This window comes from Jaculus jaculus, chromosome 5 (genome assembly GCF_020740685.1).
Source record: "Jaculus jaculus isolate mJacJac1 chromosome 5, mJacJac1.mat.Y.cur, whole genome shotgun sequence".
NCBI lineage: Eukaryota > Metazoa > Chordata > Mammalia > Rodentia > Dipodidae > Jaculus > Jaculus jaculus.
Window position 1 is genome coordinate 443296 of NC_059106.1, and position 18391 is coordinate 461686.

General features: G+C 39.2%; 1 protein-coding gene across 6 annotated transcripts in view; it reads right to left on the reverse strand.

Annotated features, from left to right (window-relative positions):
- Thsd7b (thrombospondin type 1 domain containing 7B) overlaps positions 1-18391 on the reverse strand; it is a 797324-nt gene that overhangs the window by 296245 nt on the left and 482688 nt on the right. For all 6 annotated transcript variants that reach the window (XM_045150956.1, XM_045150957.1, XM_045150953.1 and 3 more), the window contains one exon: positions 3102-3296. In XM_045150956.1, the coding sequence (XP_045006891.1) occupies positions 3102-3296 (195 nt within the window). The remainder of the gene's footprint in view (positions 1-3101; positions 3297-18391) is intronic.

Consider the following 18391-nt stretch of genomic DNA (forward strand, 5'->3'; position numbering starts at 1 on the left):
TAGTTTAATTGCCACTCAATCTAGAATCTGTAAAAATTTAGTTTGATACAACACTCAGATAACGAATTAAAGACTCATTAGATTTGAAATTAGAAAGATAAACATCTTAGTTGGGTCTATATTGATTAGTAAAATGGCATGCATTTCTATCTATCCATTTCTCAGGTATGTCTGTCTTAAATAGTTTGAATGGTATGGTTTTTTATTATAATTTGTGCTAGGGATTAGTTATTCAATTTGCTACCAAGTTGCATGGGAGAAAATCATAATATTATAATTAGTATCATAACAATAAAATAGGGTGTAAGAAGTAAAGAACTTCTATTTGTTACTATGGGTTTGCTTTGTTTTTTGTTTATCAATATCATACTAAATGAGTAATTTGGTATTTTTTACAACTAATATATTTTATGAAAATGATCACTATATTATCATCTAGACCAGTTAGCTACCCTAAAATAGTAGTAGTTGGGCTGGAGAGATGGCTTAGCAGTTAAGGCACATGTCTACAAAACCTAAGCACCCAGTTTTAATTCTCCAGGTCCCACATAAATCAGATACGCATGGTGGCACATGTGTCTGGAGCTCATTTGCAGTGGCTAGAGGCCTTAACACACCCATTCTCACTCTTTCTCTCTCTCTGTCTCTCTCTCTAATATATAAATAAGAATAAATCTTGAAAAATATTTACAAATAGTAGTAGTAATATAATAGAAAACAAATTCCAAGCACACTTTTAATATAAGAAATTACTAACTTTACACAGAAAATGATGTATAACAGTGTAGCAGATAGATTCAGGTTTGCTGAGATGAACTTCCAGACTAGGGAAAGTTCCATAATGGCAGAAGAAGCTGGCCTGCCTTCACAGGCCAAAGCAAAAAGAGAGAAGCACAAGCCAAAAGCCAAAAAGCACACTTCAGGAACTCCTGCTAAGCACACTTTACATATCTTTAGATTGAAATTTGAAACCCACCACCACACCTTAAGATCCACCCAGTGACACTGCCTCCAGCCAGGTGGCTGCAGATGCAAACTACAAACAAAAGGAAAACTGATTATATTGGGGGCAATATATTCAAACCACCACATTCCACACCTGTTCCCCAATAGATTTATAACCATCACACACTGGCAATTGTACTCAGTTCAATTTCAGAGGTCCCCACAGTCTTGACCAACTTAAGATATTAAGACCTATAAAATCAAACAAGTTAAACATTTCTAACATATAAAGGCACAGAGTAAACATTTTCAACTGGTATAAGGCATAGCAAGGAGAGACTAAAACAATGCAAACTCAACCTCCATCAAACAAACATCAAACTTTGGCAGTTCAAGTTCAATACAACCAGGGACTGACAGACTCCAGATTTTCCAATTCTGCCCCTCCAGCTGGGCAGAGTAGCCAGGGAACACTTCCATCTTAGGCCAACAGTGCACTCTAAGGTAGCCCTTGCATTGTTCTGGTATATCCAAAACATCTTCAGGTTTTCAGGCAAACCATGGACCATCTTCCAAAGGCTCTTTCAGCCTATCAGAGCATCAGGCCCTGCCTCATGCCGCATCTCAGCAGCAGCTCCTGGAACTGTGTGCAATTCACGACCACTCTATGCATTTTTCATGCTTCTGAAACCAATACCAGTTGTGCTGGACACAGCGATATTATTAATTCAGGGACGAAACAAAAATCAGAGCCTTCAAAAGCAGGTTCCTTCTCCAGTCAACTCTTTCTAAAAGTGTTTGCATTTCTATGACAGTCTTTCCTCATGCATCCTTTCCATGGTAAAGCAATTGGACCATCTTCCTTAAGGTTGCCAATGTGTTTGACAATAGGAGATTCAGTAACCTAAAACCAGTCTCAATGCCTGTAATTTTAACTTTCTTGAGGTTTTCCGGCTTAAAAATCTTAAATCTCTCAGTCCAATATTTCTAGCCAAGCACATCAGTCCATTACAAATTTAACCTTGATCAAACTCTCTGGGCCTGGGCAGCAGGATGCAGCCAGCCCTTATGCCAGTAGTCCAGTTCTAACAAAGTCTTCTGCAGTCTTTCTTTCCCCTTAGGAAACTCATAAGCCAAGACTAGAAGTTCAATAGTGTCTACAGTTAGAATTCTCAAACTCTCATCATAATAGCCCATAAAACTTGATTAAGACTCCAGAAGTCATCTTCATTTGCAAGCACCAAGTCCATGCCCATTTCTAACAAAACAAAGTTTCCAAAAGATTAACATCCAGGGCTGGAGAGATGGCTTAGTGGTTAAGTGCTTGCCTGTGAAGCCTAAGGACCCCGGTTTGAGGCTCGGTTCCCCAGGTCCCACGTTAGCCAGATGCACAAGGGGGCGCACGCGTCTGGAGTTCCTTTGCAGAGGCTGGAAGCCCTGGTGCGCCCATTCTCTCTCGCTCCCTCTCTCTGTCTTTCTCTCTGTGTCTATCGCTCTCAAATAAGTAAATAAAAATTAAAAAAAAAAAAAAAAGATTAACATCCACATGGTCAGGTTCATCTCACCCCACTCTGGTACCAAGTTCTGTAGCCGACAGCTTCAGGTTTTCTGAGATGAACTTCAAGACCAGGCACAATTATGGAGGAAAATACACAGAATGGACAGATAGTAATAAAACATAAGAGAGTAATATATGAATATAACTTCATTTCCACTTTATACTATTAAAGTAGGAAAGGTCAAGTTGTTTATAAGGTAAATGGAAAAGACATAATGCCATTTGAATCTGTATATGGTGTTCTTTCCCAAGCAGTCACTGCTTCTCAGCTTGCTGAGTTCTTGGCATGACAAAACACCAGACACCTTACCGCCAGCTATCAGATTTATGCATAAAATTTTATGAATAAAATCCCATTTGTGACAAAACTGATTGTGAAACTACATAGGAAATAATTTCATTGTCATAATCATTCCTATCTTTCATTAATTTCACAAATATTAACCAGGTAATTATTAGGCACATTCATGGAATAGGGTATCCCAGTATCCATTGGGAATGGGGCAAAGGAGATATTTAACCCCATTTTCTGTCATTTGAAGTATATATTCTAATGACTATAGCTCACCTGAATCTAAAGAGTGACAGTCTACTGTACCTGTGAGCTGTCGTCGCCTACTTCGGGTTGCTTCACAGTTCTTGGAGCAGGGTGTAAACTTGGACCAAGGAGTAAAGGTACAGTCTTCACGACAGGGCACAGTGCACTCCTGAACAAGAGGAGGGATGCCATTTGTCTGCTTGAAGCACTCCGTCATTTCTGCTGACTGGTTATCATCAGAGATACATGAGACAGCTAGAAAAACATAAACCCCCCCCAATTTTTTTGTCATTATTTGAACTCAATTGAGTATTAGTTCTCTGACAAGATAGTAAAGTCTCCAGTTTTCAGAAATTTGGTTTTCAATGTAATTGTATATGGTGTCCAACATCACTAACCTTATGACTCCATGAAAATTAAATTTTTATTGTTACCATTTGAGGTAGTTAAGGATTTAATTGGCTTCATTATTAATCCAAGGCCTGCATTGACAGGAACCAAAACAACATCCAGTACTTTATTATACTTTCTGCCTATAAACATCTGATCTCTAGAGATGAAATAAAGTTTGAAAGATACTCCTTAATAGATAGTGATGAGCCTAGGAGAAAAAGAAAAGAACAAACTACTTTTGAAGAAAGGATAGGTTGGAGAGATGACTTAGCAGTTAAGTCACTTGTCTGCAAAGCCCAAGGACCCAGGTTTGATTCTTCAGTACCCACATAAGCCAGATGTACAGGAAGATATATGTGTCTGGAGTTCATTTGCAGTGGCTAGAGGCCCTGGTATGCCCATTCTGTATCTTTCTTTCTTTCTCTCTCTCTCTCTCTCTCTTTCTCTCTCTAACAACTAAATAAAATAAAACTATTTTTTTAAGTGTGGATTTTTCAAATATTTCCTTCTTTTGGTTAGACAGAACTTTTGGACATAGTCCTATTTTCACTTCACAGTATTTACAAAGGAATTTTGGCTGTCTATAACTTTTTCCTCTTTATTGGAATTTAAGAAGCAGCTAACTTTTTTACATTATATTTTCAAACATAGTCATAATCTAACTAGATAATGCCTGTTACAAATGTCAATTCCATGTAAACTTCTCATAATTTCTGTTGTACGCATTTTCAATTACTATGTCTCTAGTCATATCATAAAATTACTAATAATTTTGAGGTAAAACATTTGTGAAATTTCATTTAAATTTTTATGTAGTTCTGAAGACTACTGCCTTTATATTATTTGATTGAGAATATTTGATTCTTTGGTGTACTCCTTATTCATCCTGATTAATTATGAGCTCTGCAGAGATGTACCTTTATATTCTCTCAGATCAACTTTTCCAGAGCTCAGCACTATTAAAACTTTAAATTGGAATTTTTATGGGTGCTTAAGTGATATCATGGTGGTAAGTTCAGCAGCCTTCCTCGGCTCTAACCATTAGATATCAGTCACATATTTCACCTCTAAGTTGTTCCAACTGAGGTCTCCAGACATGTGGATTCCATGGCACTACTATATCAGCATCGTTGAATGAGCATATCTGGGCAAGTAGTCTGGGGATATTTCTCTATAAGTGGTCTGCAAGATTCTGACCCACTCTGAACTTACTACTCATACATGACATAGCACTATTGAACATGTTATTTCTTTTATTTTCATTTTTGTAAGGTGATCATTTCCTTTGGGGCATATGTCTAGAAGAGGGATATCTGAATTATATGCTGTTTCTAAGCTCTTTAGACACCTCCATACTCTTTTTATAATTGCTGTCTCAGTATATATTCCCACATGTGGAATTCCCTTTTCTCCAAAAAGACATTTTCATACAAGTATGCAATAAGTTCTGACCATGTTTATCTGCTCCACAATCATTTCTCTCACCCTTTCTTCCCCCTGCTACCCTGTTAGTCTTCTGTCATTTCTACTTCCATGACATATAACGTTTTATGTATCCATATGGAAATCTCAGGCCCACAAACAAGCAAAAACATACAATGTTTGTCTTTCTGAATCTGACCATGTAATCTCAAGCAAGCATAAATTTGTTCTCCTTCACACACACACACACACACACACACACACACACATATTTAACTAAGGCATTGCAGTACAAATTGAAAGCAAGTATGGTGATATCTTCAGCATTTTCTTTTGCTCAGAATTGATTAGGCTATCCTCGGTCTTTTCTGCTTCTACATGAATTTCAGCATTTGTTTCTAATGCTGTGAATAACACCATTATAATTTTTTGTTTTCTTTTTTATTTTAGAGGTAGAGTCTCACTTCAGCCCAGGCTGACTTGGAATTCACTATGCAGCCTCAAGCTGGCCTTGAACTCACAGCAATCCTCCTACCTCTTCCTCTCAAGTGCTGGAATTATAGGTATGCCTCACCACACCTGGTTTCATTATAATTTCAATGGTGATTGGAATAAACCTGTAGATGGTTTTTAGTAGTATAGGCATTTGCAAAATATCAATTTTGCTAATCTATGAGCATAGGAGGTCTTCTAATATCTTTTTTAAAAAATATTTTTGTTCATTTTTTATTTAGTTATTTGAGAGTGACAAACATAGAGAGAAAGACAGATAGAGGGAGAGAGAGAGAATGGGTGCGCCAGGGCTTCCAGCCACTGCAAACGAACTCCAGGCGCATGCGCCCCCTTGTGCATCTGGCTAACGTGGGACCTGGGGAACCGAGCCTCGAACTGGGGTCCTTAGGCTTCACAGGCAAGCGCTTAACTGCTAAGCCATCTCTTCAGCCCTTCTAATATCTTTTTAATGTATTTCATCAGTGTCGTAATATATTCAATGTGCAGATCTTTCACCATCCTGGTTTGGTTTATTTGTATCTATTTCTTTAAATATTTTATTTTTGAGGCTATTGTTAATGAGATTTATTTCCTGATTTCTTTTTCAGCCTGATTGTCATTGGCATATGGGATTTATACTGATTCTTTTAAAAAATATTTATTTTTGTTTATTTATTTATTTGAGAGAGAGAGAGAGAGAATATTAATGGACTTCCTAGGGGCTTCACCCACTGCAAATGAACTCCAGATGCATGCACTATCATAAGCATTTGGCTTACATAGGTTCTGGGGAATCGAACTTGGGTCCTAAAGCTTCACAAGTAAGCACCTTAAAGCTGAGGCAACTCACCAGCACTTATGCTGATTCTTTTAAAAAAAATTAAGTTATTTATTTTCAAACAGAGAGACAGGGAGAGAGAGAGAGAGAGAGAGAGAGAGAAACAGAGAGAGAATGGGCGTACCAGGGCCTCTAGCCACTGGAAATAAATTCCAGATGCATGTACCACTTTTTGCATCTGGCTTTATGTAGGTACTAAGGAATGGAACTTAGGACATTAGGTTTTGCAGGCAAGCGCCTTGATGGCTGAACCATCTCTCCAGAACCTATTCTTTTTTTTTTTTTAAATCAATAAACATGTAGATTTGTTTTAATCAGTTTGGTACAGGTACAGATTGGTTTTGTAATTTTGCATGAACTAAAGTAGAAATGTTTAAATACAGCAGTGTCCGCTCATGCAACAACCATCTGTAAGGTAGAGTTAAGTGCTCTGACAGATATACCAGCACAAAACAATCAGATGAAAAATCTGAAAAGGATTCTACCTACCTTATGAATTAAAAAAAAAAATTATCAATGGTTCAAGATGCATTGCTCAATCAGAAGGGAAAGTGTCAGCAAAGGCTGTGAATTTCATTGCAAGAGCTCATCTGGAGACTTGTCAGAGCATTGTTTAAAATTAAAGAAGCTTCATATTGTTAAATTTCATGGAATTTGTAACATGTGTTGACATGAATGTGCAGCAAAGAACACATATCCTGCAAATGACAATTACACCATTATAGATGATATTTGCCACCTTGTAAAAAATGGAAATTTTGTATATTTTCAAATGAATCTCAGCCCTCACTAAAACTAACAACCATTGCACCATAACAAATTTTGTGAGGTGCCTAGAATATTACTAATGAAAACACAAAAATGTGAAGTAAACCTATCTTTATCCCCAAACTTTTGAAGCCAAATTTTAAACAGTTAAGGCACTTGAAAACATTAGGTGTATGTACAAACGTTAAAGGCAAAAATAAACTTGAGCTGTACCAGTATGTGACAAAGAAACAGTTTACCTCATTCTAAGAATACAAGGAGGGCCGGAGAGATGACTTAGCAGTTAAGATGTTTGCCTGAAAAGCCAAAGGAGCCCAGGTTCAATTCCCAAGGACCCACCTAAGCTAGATGCACAAGGTGGAACATGCATCTGGAGTTAGTTGGTTAACAGTGGCTGAAGGTTCTGGTGAGTCCATTCTATCCCTCCCTCTCTCTCTCTTTCTTTCTCTTTCTCAAGTAAAAGAAAACTTTAAAAAAATGAGGAGTTTTAGTTTATGAAGCAAATTAAAGCTATTCATCATTTTCTGCTATAAAATACTGAAAACTAAGTGCTCAACTCAGCTACACTAAAGAAACTAACAACAAAAACTTCAATGACCTAGGAAAGCAGAAGCCCATTTCCAACCAGGGAAATAATGTCTTTATAAAAAATACTTGGAAGCATTCAGTCCCTTTCTATTTTATGGAATCATTGGAGGAGCATTGTTGTTACTTCTTTAAAGGTTGGCTAGAATTTAGCAATGAATCCATCTGGGCCTAGAATTATCTTTAAATTGGTAAGTTTTTGTTACTACTCAAACTCATTGCATGTTTTATATCATCTTGGTTTATTTTGTTAGGTCCCATGAGTCTAGTAATTCATCTACGTCTTTAAATTTTCAAGTTAATTAGAATTTTTTTTTAATTTTAAAATTTTTATTAATATTTTCAATGATTATAAAAAAATATCCCATGGTAATTCCCTCCCTCCCCCCTGATACTTTCCCTTTTGAAATTTTACATTCTCCATCATATTACCTCCCCATCTCAATCATTGTACTTACATATATATAATATCAACCTATTAAGTACCCTCCTCCCTTCCGTTCTCTTTCCTTTATGTCTCCTTTTTAACTTACTGGCCTCTGCTACTAAGTATTTTCCTTCTTATGCAGAAGCCCAATCATCTGTAGCTAGGATCCACATATGAGGGAGAACATGTGGCGCTTGGTTTTCTGGGCCTGGGTTACCTCACTTAGTACAATCCTTTCCAGGTCCAACCATTTTTCTGCAAATTTCATAACTTCGTTTTTCTTTACCGCTGAGTAGAACTCCATTGTATAAATGTGCCACATCTTCATTATCTACTCATCTGTTGAGGGACATCTAGGCTGGTTCCATTTCCCAGCTATTATAAGTTGAGCAGCAATAAACATGGTTGAGCATGTACTTCTAAGGAAATGAGATGAGTCCTTTGGATATATGCCTAGGAGTGCTATAGCTGGGTCATATGGTAGATCAATCTTTAGCTGTTTTAGGAACCTCCACACTGTTTTACACAATGGCTAGACCAGATTGCACTCCCACCAGCAGTGTAGAAAGGTTCCTGTTTTTCCACATCCCCACCAACATTTATGATCATTTGTTTCCATGATGGTGGCCAATCTGACAGGAGTGAGATGGAATCTCAATGTAGTTTTAATCTGCATTTCCCTGATGACTAGTGTTGCAGTCCGGTTCACATTGCTGGTAGAAATCACCCAACCAAGAGCAGCTTCTGGGAAAAAGAGATTTATTTTGGCTTACAGGCTCGAGGAGAGCTCCACGATGGCAAGGAAAAATGATGGCATGAGCAGAGGGTGGACACCACCCCTTGGCCAACATAGGGTGGACCACAGCAACAGGAGGGTGTGCCAAACACTGGCATGGGGAAACTGGCTATAAAGCCCATAAGCCCGCCCCCAACAATACACTCCCTACAGGAGGCATTAATTCCCAAATCTCCATCAGCTGGGAACCTAGCATTCAGAACACCTAAGTTTATGGGGGACACCTGAATCAAACCACCACATTCCGCACATGGCACCCATAAACTGATATCCATACATGATGTAAAATACAATGTATTCAGTCTGACTTTAAAGGTCCCCATAGTTTTTATCAATTCCAATGACGTTCATACATCCCCATAGTCCAAGATCTTTAAACTGAGCCATAATACCAAAAAATAACTTCAAAAAACACATAATGGCACAGAATAAATATTCACAATACAAAAGATGGCATTGGGCATAGCAAAGAAATATTCAGCCAATACAAGATTTAAAACAACCGGGACAAACAAACTCTGTAGCTTCAAGTCCAGCAACTCTAGCCAGTGACAAATCTTCAAGTCCAATAATTCTAACCAGCAACAAGTCTCTGGTATTCCAATTCCGCCCCTCCAGCTAGGCTACTCACAGTCCTGGGAAACTTCATCAGGGCCGGCAGCACCTCAGCAGCCATCTCATGGTCCCGGCATCTCCACTGGGTCTCCACTGCAAGCCACAATTCATCCTCATGGCCCTATGGGGTCTCAATGCAGGCAACGAGCAAACCCACTTCACACTGCCCATGGCCATTTCCAAAACACAAGACCGTGTTGCAAACTCAATGACCCTCTTTCCAGCATTTCTTATACTCTACAATACCAGGTAGGATGCCAATTTGTTAATACAGGGGGGAATAAAGCAGACTTTGAAGAACAGGACATTCCTTGAGAACTCAGGCCCCTTCAAAAGAGTCTACATTCTTCTTGTTGCCCCAGCGCAGGTCAGCTAGCCCAGTCTCATAGATTGTAACCTCTCAGTTGCAGCTGAATGGGCAACAGTTCACCCAAAGATTTTTCTTTCTATGCCATATCCCTCTACTCACACCAGTTCATTTCTATGCAAAGCAACCCTGCATAACTTCTCAGGATACAGGCATAACAACAAGCTTTTCACACCAACTGCTAGCCTAGTCCAAGCACAGCTCTTTCTCACCCTCATGAGCCAAACCTCACAGTCCATAGTTCAGACCAGAATAGTCCATCGAACCGTACTTACAGCCATACAAGGCATCTCTTAGGCCAAGATTTAAACTCCTTCCATTTTCCTCTTGAAAATCAGCTCCAAAAAGGCTGAAGCCACATAGTCAGGTATTTAGCAGCAACCCCACTCCTCGTTACTATTTTACTGTTGCAGTCCGGTTCACATTGCTGGTAGAAATCACCCAACCAAGAGTAGCTTCTGGGAAAAAGAGGTTTATTTTGGCTTACAGGCTCGAGGGGAAGCTTCACGATGGCAGGGGAAAACGATGGCATGAGCAGAGGGTGGTCATCACCCCCTGACCAACATAAGATGGACCACAGCAACAGGAGGGTGTTCCAAACACTGGCATGGGGAAACTGGCTATAAAGCCCATAAGCCCGCCCCCAACAATACACTCCTTCCAGGAGGCATTAATTCCCAAATATCCATCAGCTGGGAACCTAGCATTCACAACACCTAAGTTTATGGGGGACACCTGAATCAAACCACCACAACTAGTGATGTAGAACATTTTTTTAGATGCTTATATGCCATTTGTATTTCTTCCTTTGAGCATGTTCTATTCAGCTCCATAACCCATTTTTTGATTGGCTTGTTTGATTCCTTATTATTTAACTTTTTGAGTTCTTTGTATATCCTAGATATTAATGCTCTATCAGATGTATAGCTGGCGAAGATTTTTTCCCATTCTGTAGGTTGCCTCTTTGCTTTTTTCACTGTGTCCTTTGCAGGGCAAAATCTTTGTAGGGCTGGAGAGATGGCTTAGTGGTTAAGCACTTGCCTGTGAAACCTAAGGACCCCGGTTTGAGGCTCGGTTCCCCAGGTCCCACGTTAGCCAGATGCACAAGGGGACTCACGCGTCTGGAGTTCGTTTGCAGAGGCTGGAAGCCCTGGCGTGCCCATTCTCTCTCTCTCTATCTGTCTTTCTCTCTGTGTCTGTCGCTCCAAAAAAAAAAAAAAATTTTAAAAAAAAATCTTTGTAATTTCATGAGGTCCCAGTGGTTAATCTGTGGTTTTATTGCCTGAGCAATTGGGGTTGTATTCAAAAAGTCTTTGCCAAGACCAATATGTTGAAGGGTTTCCTCTACTTTTTCCTCTAGCAGTTTCAGAGTTTCAGGTCTGATGTTAAGGTTTTTAATCCATTTGGACTTAATTCTTGTGCATGGTGAGAGAGAACAATCTATTTTCATCCTTCTGCAGATATATATCCAGTTTTCCCAACACCGTTTGCTGAAGAGGCTGTCTTTACTCCAATGAGTATTTTTGGTATTTTTATCAAATATCAAGTGGCTATAGCTACTTGGGCTTACATCTGGGTCCTCTATTCGGTTCCACTGATCTACATGTCTGCTTTTGTGACAGTACCACGCTGTTTTTGTTTCTATGGCTCTGCAGTATAGGTTAAAATCAGGTACGTTGATACCACCACCCTTATTTTTGTTGCTCAGTATTATTTTAGATATTCGAGGTTTTTTGTGGTTCCAAATGAATTTTTGGATTGTTTTTTCTATTTCCAATAAGAATGCCTTTGGAATTTTGATAGGGATTGCATTAAATGTGTAGATTGCTTTAGGTAAGATTGCCATTTTCACAATATTGATTCTTCCAATCCAGGAACAAGGGATGTTTCTCCACTTTGTAGTGTCTTCTGCAATTTCTCGCATGAGTGTTTTAAAGTTCTCATTGTAGAGATTCTTTACTGCCTTGGTTCGGTTTATTCCTAGGTACTTTATTTATTTTTTTTTTTGATGCAATTGTGAATGGGAGTGATTCTCTGATTTCATCCTCTGTGTGTTTGTTGTTAGCATATATGAAAGCTACTGATTTCTGTGTATTTATTTTGTATCCTGCTACATTGCTGTAGGTTTTGATCAGCTCTAACAGTTTGCTAGTAGAGTTTTTAGGGTCCTTTATGTATAGAATCATGTCATCTGCAAATAATGATAACTTGATCTCTTCCTTCCCAATTTGTATCCCTTTTATGTGTGTCTCTTGCCTTATTGCTATGGCTAAGACTTCCAAAACTATCTTAAATAAAACTGGCGACAGTGTACACCCTTATCTTGTTCCTGATTTTAGTGGAAGAGCTTCCAGTTTTTCCCCATTTAGTAATATGTTGGCTGTAGGCTTGTCATAAATAGCTTTTATTGTATTGAGATATGTTCCTTCTATTCTCAGTCTCTGTAGGACTTTTATCATGAAGGAATGTTGGATTTTGTCAAATACTTTCTCTGCGTCAAGTGAGATGATCATGTGATTTTTGTCCTTCAACCCGTTTATATGATATATTACATTTATAGATTTGCATATGTTGAACCATCCCTGCATCTCTGGGATAAAGTCTACTTGGTTAGGGTGAATGATCTTTTTGATATACTCGTATATTCTGTTTGCCAATATGTTGTTGAGAATTTTTGCATCTATGTTCATGAGGGAGATTGGTCTATAATTTTCTTTTTTTTTTTTGTTCTATCTTTGCCTGGTTTTGGCATCAGGGTGATGCTGGCCTCATAGAAGGAGTTTGGTAGAATTCCTTCTTTTTCTATTTCCTGGAAAAGCTAAGAAGCAATGGCGTTAGCTCTTCCTTAAAGGTCTGGTAAAATTCAGCAGTGAATCCATCTGGGCCTTGGCTTTTTTTAGTTGGGAGGTTATTGATAACTGTTCAGATCTCCATATTTGTTATAGGTCTATTTAAGTGATTAATCTCATTTCGATTTAATTTAGGCAGGTCATATAAATCAAGGAAATCATCCATTTTGTTGAGATTTTCATACTTTGTGGAGTATATGCTTTTATAGTATGTCCCTATGATTTTTTGAATTTCTCTGGAATCTGTTGTGATGTTACCTTGTTCATCTCTGATTTTATTAATTTGTGTCTCTTCTCTCTTTCTTTTGGTCAGATTTGCTAAGGGTTTGTCAATCTTGTTTATCCTTTCAAAGAACCAACTCTTTGTTTCATTAATCTTTGGATTGTTCTTTTTGTTTCTATTTCATTAATTTCTGCCCTAATCTTTATTATTTCTTCCCATCTACTGATGTTTGGTTTGCCTTGTTCTTCTTTTTCCAAGGCTTTAAGGTGAAGAATTAGGTCATTTACTTGCGACCTTTCTAATTTCTTAATATAGGCACTTAAAACTTCTTTATTTCATTAAATTGGTGTCCTGCATCTTCTTTGATTCCTTTGATTTCCTCTTTGATTTCTTCTTTGATTCTTTTGATTTGTTCTTTGACTTCTTTGAACATATTTACAATCATTCTTTTGAACTATTTCTCAGGCATTTCCTCTAACTCATTCTCACTGGAGGACATTTCTGATGCATTAATACTTTTAGGTGGATTTATATCGTCTTGCTTTTTAGTGTTTCTTGTGTTATAATGTATATATTTTTGCATGTTGGATTAAGTTAAAGCTTGTATTTTCTAGCTTGCTGGGTATTCTTAGCTGTATCAATTGATTTGATGTTATATATTGTCAGTGTAGGAGCTTAAGGTGTTAGGTGTGGCTCTTAAGACTCTCAGAGTATCTACAAAGGTGTTCCTAGGGGTTGAGTTTCCCTGCCATGGCAGTATTCAAGCAGGCTGAGTGGAATAAAATACAGGTAGATTCTAAAATTTAACTAAACACTGTACACATTCATTCAAAAACAGCCCCAGGAATGTATGCAAGAGTAGTTATTATAACCACCAGACCCTCTATCAACAAAGAGGTTAAGATTTCTGGTCTTTTGAGGGATCCAAGTCAGCTTGTGACCAAGTGCGACCCTTCCCTGGTGCAATCCCAGTTACCTTGGGTGATTTTGGTCTCAGTCAAGTTGCTGCTTGGGTCGTTGGGCTGCTGTTCTGATTTCTGGAGCTGGGCACTGGCTTTTCCTGTGGGTCAAACAGAGCCTGGCAAGTGTGGCCCTGCAGATCAGCACCCCTGCTGCTGGAACTGCTGCTGCTCAATCTGCTGCTGCTGGGTCTGTAGCCGCTGCTGCTGAAGCTGCTGCTGGGTCCACCGCTGCTGCTGCCTCTGCTGCTGGGTACACTGCCACTGCTGCCCCTGAAGCTGCTGCTGTGGGATCTGCCACTGCTGCTGCTGCTGGGTCTGCCGCTGCTGCTGCTGCTACTGGATCTGCTACTGCTGGGGCCGCTGTTACCATTTCTGGAGCACTGATGTTGCTGCCCAACTCTGCTCCTGCTTGTGTCCCACTGTCGGCTCAAGTTGGCGTTGCCAGGTCCCGGGACACTGCTTTGTTTGCTGGAGCTGGGCTCAGGTGCTGGGGGAGGGGAGGGAGCCGCAGCTGCTCTGGGTCTCTCACTGTTCCATGTGTCCTTCTACCTAGTGGTCTGCTCCTCCATTGCTCACTGCCGCTCTCCCTTCACGTTTCCTGAGTTTCAGAGAGTGCCCGTGTGAGTGGAAATTCTCCGCACCTGGCTTTTGCTGCAGCTGGAGCCAAGCCTGGCTACTTTTTGTTGCGCTGCTGCCACCATGGTTGGCAGAGCTGCCGGGGCAGCTTTTGCTGGCCTGTGAGGGCTCTGGATGCTCTGGATATCTTCTACCTCTCTGCTGCCACTTCAATTTCCCATACACCTCACTTTTTAGTAGAAGTGTGTATTTTGCTGAGTTTTTTTGGTCTTTTTCCCCCCTAGGCTGCTTTGTCGTGGTACCTACACCGCCATATTAACCGGAAGTCATAGAATGTATTTTTAAGGTATAGTTTGTCATGCTGACAAAAATCATAGATTAGGGTCATTTTTATATATCATGTAATAAGAGATAGAGACTTTAGCACAGAATCAATGTTACTGAGAATGTGTTACATATGTGCCTGTAATACAGAGTAAGTGTAAGTAAAGGCTCCTTTCAGTTACCTTATATTCTAAATTTCTTTCATTATTTACAGCACAGGAGACAGCAATTCTATCTAAATATCATAAATCTTTTTTCTCAGAACTGGTAAATACAAAAGCCATGTAATGGTTCATAACTGAGGATTTTGCTGAGATGACAATGGATACACACACACTATCCACCAGTTTGTACATCTGCTCTGTAGCAGATGGAGCTTTTCATTCATTTAAAAAAGTATATCTATGCGCAGCACATCAAGCCAACATCACCTGCATTTAATGTTAAAGAAAGTAGGGTACAAACAAATGTTATTTGAATTACACATTTAGATAACTGATCTCAAATAAATGTAGAGAGAACTTATCTTGCCAAGTTGTTTCTAAGATGACAACATAATGACAAAAATTTCAATACTGAAAAAAGCACTGAAGTTTGAAAAACAATCCCATAATTTATATAAATGCAGATTTTTGTTATGACACAAAATTATTGTATTCCTTTTCTATAATTTCTTTTGAGTAAGTTTAGATATTGACTGTCTATGTTAAGTAAAAACATAATGATACTTTGACATTCTATAAACCACCTAGAACATAATGTATTTAGGAAACTCTATATTGAATTGTGATGCAATATTAAAGGAAAGCTCTGAAAATAAGAAAGATTAGGGGCTGGAGAGATGGCTTAGCAGCTAAGGCATTTGCCTGCAAAGCCAAAAGATCCAGGCTTGATTCCCCAGGACCCACATATGCCAGATGCACAAGGTGCACATGCATCTGGAGTTCAGTTGCAGTGGCTGGAAGCCCTGGAATGCCCATTTTCTGTCTGTTTGTCTGTCTCTTCCTTCTATCTCTCTCACTCTCTGCTTGCAAATAAATAAACACATAAATAAAATTAATAAATAAAAGATGAGCAATGGCATCTGTGGAATTCTCAGATTGTACATTCAAATAACAAGAGTGTAAATGCTTGCTGGGTATGTAAGGTATCTTGGTTAGATTCAGGTTAGGTGCTGTAGATGAGTGAGACTATGTGTCGATTTTTTTTCTGTGATTGGGTAAGTTCGCTGAGAATGATCTGTTCCAGGTTCAACCATTTTTCCTCAAATTTCTTTATGTCGTCTTTTCTTACTGCTGTATAGAATTCCATTGTGTAGATACACCACATCTTTGTTATCCATTCTTCTAATGATGGACATCTGGGTTGATTTCAGCTTTTAGCTATTATGAATTGAGCCGCTACAAACATGGTTGAGCAAATCTCTGGCTTTTTTTTGGTTTGAAGGTTTTAGGGTAGATGCCCAGTAATGGTATAACTGGGTCTGTTGGTATTTCTATAGTCAGCTTTTTCAGGAGTCTCCATATTGCTTTCCAAAGTGGTTGTACCATCCTGCATTCCCACCAACAGTGAATGAGTGTCCCTGCTTCTCCACATCCTCGCCAGCATTTATTTTCATTTGACCTTTTGATGTTGGCTATCCTTATTGGGGTAAGGTGGAATCTCATAGTTGTTTTAATTTGCATTTCCCTGATGATTAGGGATGATGAACATTTTCTTAGGTGTGTGTTTGCCATTTGTATCTCTTCCTCTGTGAATTGCCTGCTTAACTCTGTGCCCCATTTTGTGAGTAGGGTATTTGTCTTCTTATTGTTTAGACTTTTGAGTTCTTTGTAAATTCTAGAGATAAGACCTCTATCAGTTGGATAACCTGCAAATATTTTCTCCAATTCTGTGGGTATTCTATTGGCTTTGCTTATTATATGCTTGTCTGTAAAGAAACTCTTCAGCTTCATATGATCCCAATGGTTGAGTGACTGTTTAAGAACTTGAGCCACTGGGGTTTTGTTCAGGAAGTCTTTTTCCATTCCTCTATCATGGAAAGTACTTCCTAAATTTTCTTCCAGTAGTTTTCGAGTTTCTGGTCTTATGTTGAGGTCTTTGATCCATTTGGATTTGAGTGTAGTGCATGGTGAAATGTGTGGATCAAGTTTTAGTTTCCTGCATGTGGTTATCCAGATAATAGGTTGGATGGGAGGGCAGGGAGGGCATCGAAGGGTGGGAAACAGTAATCGGGACCCAAACGGCAATGGTACCATAAAATTCTACTTCCTAAAAGACAGACCAAATGGCTGAACCTTCACTAGACCCTTACAGGAAACACCTGAACCACAAGACACTGGAGAGGGTAGGATCAAGACTGACCTAACTCTCCTACATCCTCCCTCCCTCCCTCTCCCCCTCTCCCCTCTATCTCTCTCCTCTCTAACTCTTGTATATTAGTTATGTTTTTCCTCAATTTCTTAATGGACACTGACCTGTAACCCCCACTTCCAGCTTGGGCCTACCATCCACAATGAGCTTTTGATCAGAGAAACCTACAAGGTTTCCCAAAACAATGACAGACTTCTGTCAGAGTACTTGATGACCTACCAAAGGCCAGTGGTAAGACCCTATTGCTGAAGACTCCATACGCAGCTGACAAGTAAAATGGAATGACATGGCTGGAAGCCAGGAGAGAGTCAGTCCCCAGACAGTCAGCGTGTCTAGTGCCAGAAGGTGCTATATAGGCGACTGGGGGAAATGACTAAGATCTGTCCAAGCAACGCATTGTTTAACCTAATTAGCAACAAATAACCTGATGTGATGTCCACACAAGTGCAATAGTGGTACACAGCCATGGTGAGGAACCAATTGCTCTTGATTTGGCTAACTGATCCACTCAATGGTACTAGACCCATAGCTGGAGCTGGGAAACAAGTCAGAACCATACCCATCAATCACGGGGTATAAGAGGGCCTACACCTATCATACTGTCTATCAAAAAAGTAAGTGTTATCTCAATTTTCCGGGTGCTAACTTACTCTCCGTTGGAGAATCTGCTTCTCTTTTCCAGATAGATGAAGATCCTAAGAAGAGAGCTGCCCCAACATACCTCAAAAGGGGCCCAACTGAAACTAAGGACAACTGGCGAAACAAGCAAGGGTGATGTTTTCCTGTGAACTGGATACCAGCACAAGGGGGAAGGAGACCAACACAGAGAAGAATCAATGCCTACCAAATCAGAGAGCCAGAGCCTCAGAGGCCCCCAACACCTCATCACTGAAGCAGACCAAAAATGAGCCCAACATGGCTCAGGGAAATTTTGCGGAAGAGGGGGCGGAAAGAATGTCAGAGTCACATGTTGGGTCATGATTTGCAGAGACATTTATCATACCAATAACTGGGGGCTAACTCCACAATGCAAGACCCATTTTCATCAACAAGGAGGGACCAATGGGAGGGGGTAGATCACAGATGAGCCTAAACAATGGTACCAAACTGCCTGTATTTACTGAAAAGAAAACTAATAAATTAAATTTTAAAAAAAGTTAGACTATCCCTAAATGTTAGACATACTAAAGTATATCGGAGTAGCATTAGCATCAATTTTATTATTTTTTTAAATTTTCTGTAACCTGTGAGAATTATTCTTTCAGTGATTTTGCTTGTATAAATTAAAAAAGTAATCTATGTGCTATATTGTGTTCAAAATTTTAAGTATATTTTTATCA